The sequence below is a fragment of the Astatotilapia calliptera genome, chromosome 3 (assembly GCF_900246225.1).
Source record: "Astatotilapia calliptera chromosome 3, fAstCal1.2, whole genome shotgun sequence".
Lineage (NCBI taxonomy): Eukaryota > Metazoa > Chordata > Actinopteri > Cichliformes > Cichlidae > Astatotilapia > Astatotilapia calliptera.
Genome location: NC_039304.1, coordinates 10838477 through 10848255, shown reverse-complemented (window position 1 = coordinate 10848255; position 9779 = coordinate 10838477). Strand labels below are relative to the sequence as shown.

At 42.7% G+C, this 9779-nt stretch overlaps 1 protein-coding gene across 2 annotated transcripts in view; it reads left to right on the top strand.

Moving 5' to 3' along the window:
* Nucleotides 1-688: 688 nt before the first annotated feature.
* The window catches only part of plcb3 (phospholipase C, beta 3 (phosphatidylinositol-specific)), a 54289-nt gene continuing 45198 nt past the window's right edge, over nucleotides 689-9779 (top strand). For both annotated transcript variants that reach the window (XM_026161723.1, XM_026161722.1), the window contains exon 1: nucleotides 689-1356. In XM_026161723.1, coding sequence (XP_026017508.1) covers nucleotides 1258-1356 — 99 coding nt within the window. In that variant the 5' untranslated portion in view covers nucleotides 689-1257. The remainder of the gene's footprint in view (nucleotides 1357-9779) is intronic.

Here is a 9779-nt window from a genome sequence, read left to right as displayed (position 1 = left end):
CAACAGTGGGAAGGAAAAACTTCCTTTTAACAAGGAGAACCCTCTGGCAAAACTAGACTCAGGGAGGGGCGGCCATCTGCCTGTGGTTGGTTTGGGGGTTCTGATTGGTTTACCCTAGCCTAGCAAAAAGAAACTTGGAACATTAGCTGGGCGGAGCTTCTTTGCTCAAAGCAAGAAGAGCCTGAGATGACCTTACCGTGACCTTGGCAATGTTTTATATGAACTTAGAGGTAAATGTAGGGAAAAGCATAACGTTAACGGAAGACAGTTTGAATTTGCACGATGGGAAGTTTGTAGATTTACTTCAAATAAGGGACCAAACTGTCTAAAAAAGGGTCATTATTTTTTAAATATGACACTTCCAGGTCTCCCAGTGTAATGGAAGCAGAGTTAGGATTGAATGGAGTTGGGGAGATTTGGAGATGCTGAATCATGGAACAGGAACAATCGTGCATATATGTGATATGCTGGACCGTGTTCTCTGAGCTTTTGTTGCATGCATGCTGCACAGAGGAGACAGAGAAGCAGGCAGAGGAACTGAATTAAAACACACCCATTTTACTACACCCCCCCTCCCTCCACCCCATTCTCATTCACTCAGCGCTATCTGACGCCGTCCCTCTCTCCTCTCAAAAATCCTCTCTTTTTTTTCCTACAGAAAACATGCAGGGAGGAGAGGAGGAGGAGAGAAGAAGAAAGAAAAACGCGTCGGAGGCGACAAGGGAGAGAGAGAGGAAGCAGAGAAAGTTGGTAGTGGAACGAGAGGGAGAGGAGAGAGGGGTCGACCAGATGGAAGGAAGGAAGGAAGGAAAGGATCTCTCCAAGGGCTCAAGTGCGTGATTAAAGGATTCTGCACAAATAAACAAATATATGAATCAAAGCTTATAATTTTTAAAAAGTGGAATTATAGGCGCGTCACCGCTTTGCGTGGACGCGGACAAGACACGGCGGCGGCGGTGCGCACTGAAACAACCCGAGTCCTGTCTTTAGTCTGGATTTTACTCATGTTCTTCAAACTCTCGGGGAGGCTCGCTAACTTTTAAGGACAGTGCCTGACTTTTAAGAACCTCCCTCCCTGCCTTCCTCGCTCGGTGTTTCAATTAACCCTCTCCCCGGAAAAAGAAGAAGAAGAAGAACAGTAAAAGAAGCTCTGGGGCTGGAAGTGCAGGAAGGAAGAGCCTTCTGTTCCTTCCGAGGAGTTCCAAGTCGCCGTAGCCGGGGTTTAGGCGTTGGCACCCGGGCTGGGAGTCCCTTGTCATGGCCGGGGCCAAGCCGGGAGTCCACGCGCTGCAGCTGAAACCCGTGGCCGTCCACGAAGAGCTGAAGAAGGGCGGCAAATTCGTCAAGTGGGACGAGGTGAGAATGAAATGTCTGAAAGTTTCCTTCAGAGCAAACGCATAATAGTGTGCCATTTATGTTTGCGTGTCGCAAAAGACCTTGAAGCGACACGAGCGCGATCGGCCGTCCTGATGCGGCACGCTTTGACTAAAAAGACACGACAAGGGACAACATGACAGTTTTGACAGTAGGCCCACTGTCGCGCGTGCCTGTGCGTGCGCGCGTGTGTGGCTGAGATGTAGACACAGATGTAATAATGTATTTACAGGTGTATGTGCACAGTCTGTGCTCAACACAGCAGCGCACTTTATTTGCAAATGTGTGCGTTAATCAGATACTCCAGCCAAAAAAAAGTTCCCCATGTAGTCGCCAGCAGGCATCTGTGCTTGAATGTGAGTGTTGTGCTGAATTCTTGTCAAGCCGGTTTCCCCCTGGGCTCCGGTTCAGCTCAGACTTCTCTCTCTCTCTCTCTCTCTCTCTCTCTCTCTCTCTCACACACACACACACACACACACACACACACACACACACACACACACACACACACACACACACACTCCCCTCCCTCTTCTTCCTTCCCACCTCTGCACCACCTTCCCTCCTTTTCCCAGGGGATTAAGGAAGAAGGCACCTGTCTCTGCAGGACTTGCATCTATTTGGAATCAATGTTGTTTTTGTTTCTTTCTTTCTGTGATTAATTCTCCCCTCTGGTTTCTGCTTGTTTCTGAAGTGTGTACGGGGAAACCTAAACACACACCAGCCTGTGTCACTGACCTGTGTGTGTGTGTGTGTGTGGGGTGGGGGGGTGTCCATGTGTCTGGGCGTCCATCAATGATTAACGGAGTGGCTGACTGAAGGGCTCAGTCTGCAGGCCCTGTGTGTTGGATTTATATTACAGCTGCTCGCACTGTGTACACTACAGTGTGTTTATCCATGTGCGGTGCAGGTCATCAACAATCTCGCTGCCGGGCAGGTGTGTAGCTCCAATAAAGCCGTTATCATAGCAGCACTTTGCAGACATGGTGCAGTTGTGTTGACACACAAGACGCAGAGAAACTTTCAGCCAAGTGCAATTTAACAGGGTGAAAAAAAAGAAAAAGAACCACAAGAGTGTTTGAAAGTAAGACAACTTATAAGCAACACAGCCCAACATGTCATCACAATAAAATGGTGTGTGTATGTTTCAGGCCTTCATGGAAAGTGTCTCGTCACGCAACACATTGAACTCCCTTTGATTTCCTTCCCTTCTCTCACACACTAGCTTTCTGTTTCTCTGTCTCTCAAAGGGAATTCCCAGGAAATGGTTATACCGCTTATTAAGTGTGTGAACACTTAAAAATATTGTCTGTCTCTCGCTCCTCTCTGTTTTCCGTTTTTTTTCCCTTCGCTGTCAACAAGTGAGTTACGGCGACGCAAGAGGGCCTGTTGCTACTAAAACGTGCAGAGGAGTGCTCTGCACGTTTGCTCTGAGGATTAAAATCGGCATCGCGAAGTGAGACTGTGGTTGAGAGTTTGGAGATTAAAGCCTCCGGCTAGTCGGTGTCCAGAAAGGTTCTTAGACATGAAACAGACTGAATTAATATTTAAAGAAAGCGAGAGACTCGGTGCTTTTATTCAGGAACACGGGTCGGCTTCTTTCACACAGTCAGACTGTGAGTGAAAAAGATGCTTCTAATTAGCCAGCAGAGAGTCAACGAGCATCTCAGTTTCCTCCCTTTCCACACAGCACGATAAATGCTGCGTTAAAGCAAGTAAAAGTTTGGTATTTTTTGTGCATATTTTCAGCTCCGCATTCTTTCAGCAATAACTTCAAGGCTGACAAACTGCTGTTGAACTTACTCCCTTTGATTTCCGTTCGTTCTCTAACAAAACACGAAGAGTTAGTGTGTGTTTTGCGCTGCTGCACCTTCCTCTCGTTTTAATATAGGGCTAAAGCAAACAGCCGTTTTATAGCAAGTTATTTCACCAAAATCAACATATAAACATTATCTGGTGTCAGCTTTACGATGACAGGATTTGAAGCTGCCTGTTATTGTACATTGGGCATCGTTGCCGTACGAGTGGGACAAAATGGGCATCTTGAGTGGACAGATAACACACACGCCGGTTCGCTAATGTTTTAGAGAATAAACAGCTGGAAAAACGAAGGTTACCAGTTTTAAAGCAGTTAGTCAGCATTCATTTTCTTTCAGTTGTCTCCAAATTGATGCCTTTATTTGTCCCAGACACAAGATAAGATGAGTTTTATTTATCCATTGCAAGAAACTCTTCAAGAAGAAGCACATTTTGCATATTTGGACTAGTAAATGACAAAATGGTTAGTGGAGTGGTATTTTCATTTGAATAAAAGCAGATGCTTTGGCAGTTTAGTGATCTGGAGCATTTAGGTGTGCGTTAAGGGTAACACAGTCTCCACAGGAAACTACATCCCAGCAAATTCACCCCAAGGTCAGACTGTGCAGTGCAATGCAGAAACTCTGTTACATCTCAGAGTCTACAGGCCTCAGTTAGCATTACAAATGTTCAAAGCTCACTACAGTACAATTAGAAAAAGACTGAAGAAGTGTGTTTTGTTTGGAAGGGTTGCCAGGAGAAAGCTTATTCTCTCTAAAAAGAACATGGCAGCCCAGCTGAGGTCTGCAGAATCCTGCACTGACCGACCGCTCAAAGCCCATTCCCACTGCGCTGTACTCTATGCCTTTAAGTACTTCCTAACACACACTCTGAAGGATTCAATGGGGCAATTTGAGGTTCATTAACTTGCCCCGGGACACTTCAACATGCAGACGCCGGAGGAGCCGGGAAATGAACCACCGACCTTCCGATTAGTAAGGTCTTCGGGGCGCAGTTGCCCCAAAGTTTTCCTGTGGTTACACTTTTTAAAAAATGAAGAAATGCACCGCTTATGAGTCGACACTGATATTTCAATTAATGTTTGAAATATCAGTATTTTTGTTGAATTATTTTCCCTTCTTTTTTTCTTTTGTTATGTTTTGTTTTCGCACAAAGAGCCGCCCTCATCTTTACTGGGAAATAACAAAAAGGCTTTAAAGTCTTTTGTCACAGCGTCTTTGAACATTTAATCAGGCAAAAATGACCCACCCAACACACAGTCATCCTGATTGTACTAATATAAAAATCATTTTCAGTCAGATAATTAATATATTTCAAAGTTTAGGAATGGAAACAAGAAAATGTAGGCGTGCGGCTTTGATTTGATTGTGTTTGATTTAAAAGTTGGTTTTTTTGCTTTTCCGACACAGAAACAGAACGATGCAGCTTTCCAGATTTAAAGCCTCAGAGGTGTGTTTAAACTGGACGTCATCTGCTTTAAATTGAGCGTGAATCCAAAATAATAGCGAGCCAGTAGTTTTGTAACTGTTGGTGGTTGCTTGTCATTTATTAACTGCGATATTTAAGAATATTGAATGTGATTTTTCTCTTCTCAGAGTGATGTTCGCCAAAGTTTTAAGCCAGCTCTGTCACAGACTTGGTGTATTCCTTTAAGTACTTAGCAAACTGAGATAAGCATTAGGAAACACACACATATACAGAAAGTGCCTGAGGGCGGTACAGTTTGTTTATATGAAAAACCCTCATTCGACCCCCCTCTTTTCCTCTCTTCCTCATTACTTTGTCCCTCCCCAACATGTCTCTGATTTTTATCCTGTTCTTCCCTCACCATCCCTTCAAGCTTCAGCCTCGCTCTCTTTCTTTCCTCCGTTAATTCATCTCTCTTGTATTTCACACACGTCACCCATTCAGCTGCTGTATTCTCTTCCACTTTTATTGTTTTTAGATTTCTTTAGCTCTGTTTCTGAATGGCCTTTAGGAAGTCTGCTGTAGGCACATCAAATGACACACACACACACACACACAAATACTGACTCATGCTCGGGGGAGGAAGGAATGTGTTCCAAACTGATCCTCTTTCGTCTGCGATCGGGCTCGTCCGCACACACACAAGCGCACGTGCTCTGTGTGCACGCGTGGTTGTTTTGTCATGGGTGTGCGTTTTGTGTTGAATGACTTCCTGTTTGAGCTTGTTGTAAAGGCTCCAGAGCCAAACCATTTTCCTTCACTCTCCCTTGGTCCGTCTGTTGACTGTACCATTGCAGCTGCTCTGCCCTCTGCAGCCTGGCCACAATTCAATTTAGACAAATTCCAACTGGAATTTGGTTAAAATTCCTCCTAAACAGCCAATTAAACAAACAGAGACAGACAGTTTGTCCACAGAGTTGCTTGGATCGCTGTCAGTGTGCTGATATGAATCTTAAGAGTCAATTAAAAAAAGAAAAAAAAGAAATAACTTTAACAGCATTAACATTTGCCTCTTATGCAGAGTGTTTGCACGTTTCATTCAATCGATTTTTCTTTTTTTTTTCTGTCTTGTTTTTAGAGCACACGCTTCCATGTTCGCTTTGGTCATTACCAAAATGAATAGGCCAAGTAGACTTTTTCCGAAATTTGTGGACTTGTTTATATTCACGTTGCATAATTACAAGCAGACTTGGGCTTGTAAACAAAGTCCCATGGAATCACAAGTTGCTCATTAATTGTACAGAGGTTTGGGAACCTGGCATCATTTTGGGATTACAGGTTTTGGCTCCATTTCAAAACCCTGTAAATTGAGTGAAGCACGCTGGACCATAAAATGCTTGCTTTTTGGGCTCATTTCCCACAATCTGGTTGGGATTATTTTGTCAGACTTGAAATACTGCACAGCAGTTCACTTATAGGGGCGCAGAACTATAATCTTGGTGACAGCTGAAGAAACTTAAAGCTGCTGTTGTCCTCTGTGTTTATCAGGACCGTGCTGGCAAACCAAACTGACAGCCAGCACTTGTTCACAATTCAGAAATTCCATCTAGGCGTTTCTTTCTGCGGTTGCCATTACTCTAATCTAGTTTGAAGTACACTTCTGTGTGCTTTGGATAAAGTCATGAAAGTTAAACATCATATCAAAAGCCAAATATGATATTTGGATGATTGTGAGTCTGTTTAATTTTAATGACTCCGTGGTCTGCTCAGTTATAATACCCCATTCCCGTTCAGGTTGTTAAAGCAATAGTTTGAATTCTGGAAATATTCTTATTTGCTTACTTGCCAAGAGCTCAATACCTCCATCATATCTGCAGGCTGTTTAGTGCTTAGTTTAGAAAATCAACTGAAAATGGCGTTGGTCTGATTATAATAACCTCTCAGAGTAGCTTTGCATGATTCGTTGTTTAAAATAATGCTTATCTGTGTTAATTCCGACTATAATTATATATTTTTTAAGTCATAGTCTTTTGACTGTAATGTTATTGTGTTTCAGTCATAATTTAACTGTTTAAATTTTACATTTTTACTCAACTAAATATCATAAAATTATAGTAGACTTGATCTAAAGTCGATTCATCTGACTAAAATATAAAGTGTAAAGGTTTACTGGTGAGAGATTGGATCTCGTCTCTCTGGAATGTTTTCATCTCATTTTTATTTGTTGACGAAATAAAAGTTTTTCTACTCGTGCAAAACTATGAAACCTTGGTGCAGCCCCCTCGTCCTTTGTCTGAAACAAGCCATTGTAGATTCCTCCCCCTATAAGTGCTTAATATAAGCACCCACCATGGCAACAGTATGTGCTAGTCAAAAGAAAACTGTAGTTTGTGTTTTAAATAGATTTTATAGACCAACACTATAAGTTTAATGTGAGGCATGGGCTCTTATGCATGTGACGATAGCACGTGGACTGCAAAACTGTCTGGATCTGTTGTTGAAGCATTGCTCTCCATTCCTGGATAAGTGCAGCCTAAAACTTGGTTATGACCCAGCATGTTCTGGCGTGTTCAACAGAAAACCTACTGAGACTAAATGCTGGCCAAGCAATCATCTGGATAAACTCCTGATCGTTGGCCATTGTGCTGGTGAAACGGGCATAGTGTTCGGTGTACATGCTGGAGCACCTCATCACATTGCCTCTGTCCAGTCAGATATTCACAGAAGCCTATCAGACCAGACATGATGCGCTCATGGATGTCCAAGACAACATCAACAGCTCAAACATGCGCGGCAGCATCCAGGATGACGCACGGTGGCACTCATGCCAATGTTGCACTCGCACTGTTTTTTGTGCTCTGACACCACTGGCTTGAGAGTGCAGTCGAGTGCATTTTTATTTGATAATCAAATCATGAATCTTACCACTGACTAAGACCAATCAACCGACCAATCAATCAACTGGATTTTCCAAGAGATTAAAATTATGTACAAAGAAATGGATTTAAAAAAAAAAAAAGACATAGTCATTAGTCTTTTTTTAATTAGACATCAGACATTAGTCTATACATGACAAAATAAAAAAAATAATATAACAGAACCACTTTAAAGTTTTTGGCCTCCATTAGCTCTATCGAGCTGTTTTTATATAGCTGCAATCATCCATGCACTGTGGCCCTCCTGAGGTTTTTTTTTTTTTAGAGATAGCCCAACAGAGATTGCATGTGTGAATACACACTTTTGATGCATTCTGAAGGACTGATCTTCAAGCTGCCAGCTACCTATAGTCTGGATGATGTCCAGTTGCACATGTGAGGATAGAGCAGCTAATCATCCAGAGATTTCACAGCAACCAAGACAGTATCATGTGTCCTGCCCCCCGGCATGCCCTACCCTACATATCATTTCCAGGAGTGAGAATGTCTTCTGTTGTGCTCTACATGTGAAAAATGGGCAGCTATGGACACCATCCAAGCCCGAGTCTCACCCCTCCCCTGGAGTTCATGCCTGAAAACTGATTCAGGCATGATTGATTCATATTTTGGTTATTACATCAAACTATTTCGCTGTAGTGCAGGTGGTGGTAGCATGCCAAGACATGTTACAGGAAGTCAGCAAAGGCAGAGAGGAGGAAGGAAGGTGAGCTCGGTGTAATCACACTCCTGTAGTGGTTTAGTGAGTTCCTTTGAGGCCAGACACCAAAATGGGAGGCAGGAGGAATTTGTTGCATCTATATAACTAACAGAGGCTGGGTGAGATGTTGTGACATGTTGTTATAGATGTTTTTTGAGTTCCTTTTTAAAATTTTGTTCATAATTTTCAAGGGATTAGAGTTCTAACACTTGTGTTGCTAAAGGTCTAAAGAACAGGGTGTGTTTTAGAAGAAAAAAGTCACTGCATCAAAAACATATAAAACAATTACTTACTCAGGTTTTAAGTACTTAAAAACTTTAGAAAAAAAAAAAGGCAGTTGACCGAAAACGTTTCCTTGCGGAACTCCCATGTAAAACACCCATGTAAAACAATATTGTGAGAAATGTCACATGAGTAGTTTTTAAATACTTGGAACCTGTTGTATCAAAACATCAGGAATCAAAGCGTTTTCAAAAATGTCTGAAAAATTGCTCTAACAGTTTGAGTTTTTTTGCGAAGTTCGTATATGCTAATGCCAGTACGGCTGATCGTGCCAAATGGAGACAATATTGGAAGTGACTGAGGGGGGGTATTGCCTCCAAGACGATATTCAGTTGCTTACTGGGGGGATGGGATGTCTATTTGTAGTACTGAGTTGTATTTTCAGCTTAAAAAATGAAGAGAAATGCACATAGTCTGCACTTTGGCTTATTTGAATTTCACCTTATAGCCAATGAAAGTCAACCTTTTTCAACACACAACCATCATTTTCCTAAATAATTGTCCCAATCAGTGTGCATCCATTGCGTTGGATAAGAGAAGTTTTTATAGTTTAGTTTTTAATGTATCCTGAATTGCTCATTACTCATAATCTATTAAGCAAGAAATGTATTAGCATGTTAAATGAAAGTAAAACTGTTATCAGCTGAACCTTCTTGTAAAGGTTTGCATTTCAGCCTGACCGTATCCAGTCGCACGCTGCAGCTCTGATAGGAAATATCTGCCACAGCATTCTAGGGTGATCTTTGCTTTCTGAAAACAAGATCAGATATTGTCGAGCCACGCTTCCTTTCCGTTTTCAAATAGACCCTTTGCTGTTCATGTCTCAACGCTGAATTCTAACGATGCTGGAGATGCAAACCAGGGTTTCACAATGACATGTTTGTGAAAGGCCGTGTTTAAAATGAACACATTTCAGACCAGAAAAACCGATCTCTCTCACGAGCAGAGTCGTCCTGTCCTTTTATAGGAGAGCACAATGAGCTTCACTATTGTGCCAATTGCTCCTGTGTGCCAGTATTTTCACAAAGTGGATATCTTGGTTTGGCTCTCGATTGATGCGCGGAAGCGGCGCGCCACAAATTGCCGTTATGAGACAGATGTTTGGGAGATTAGAGTGAAGGCAGGAGCGAAGGAGTAGAAGTGGAGGAACGGATGCGCAGAATCGCGGGAAGGGCCCGACACAGTGTCGACAAACGCTGCTGACATCCTGACAGAGTGGTGAGAAACAAGGGCCGGATGGAGAGGGAGAGAGAAAGGTGGAAGGT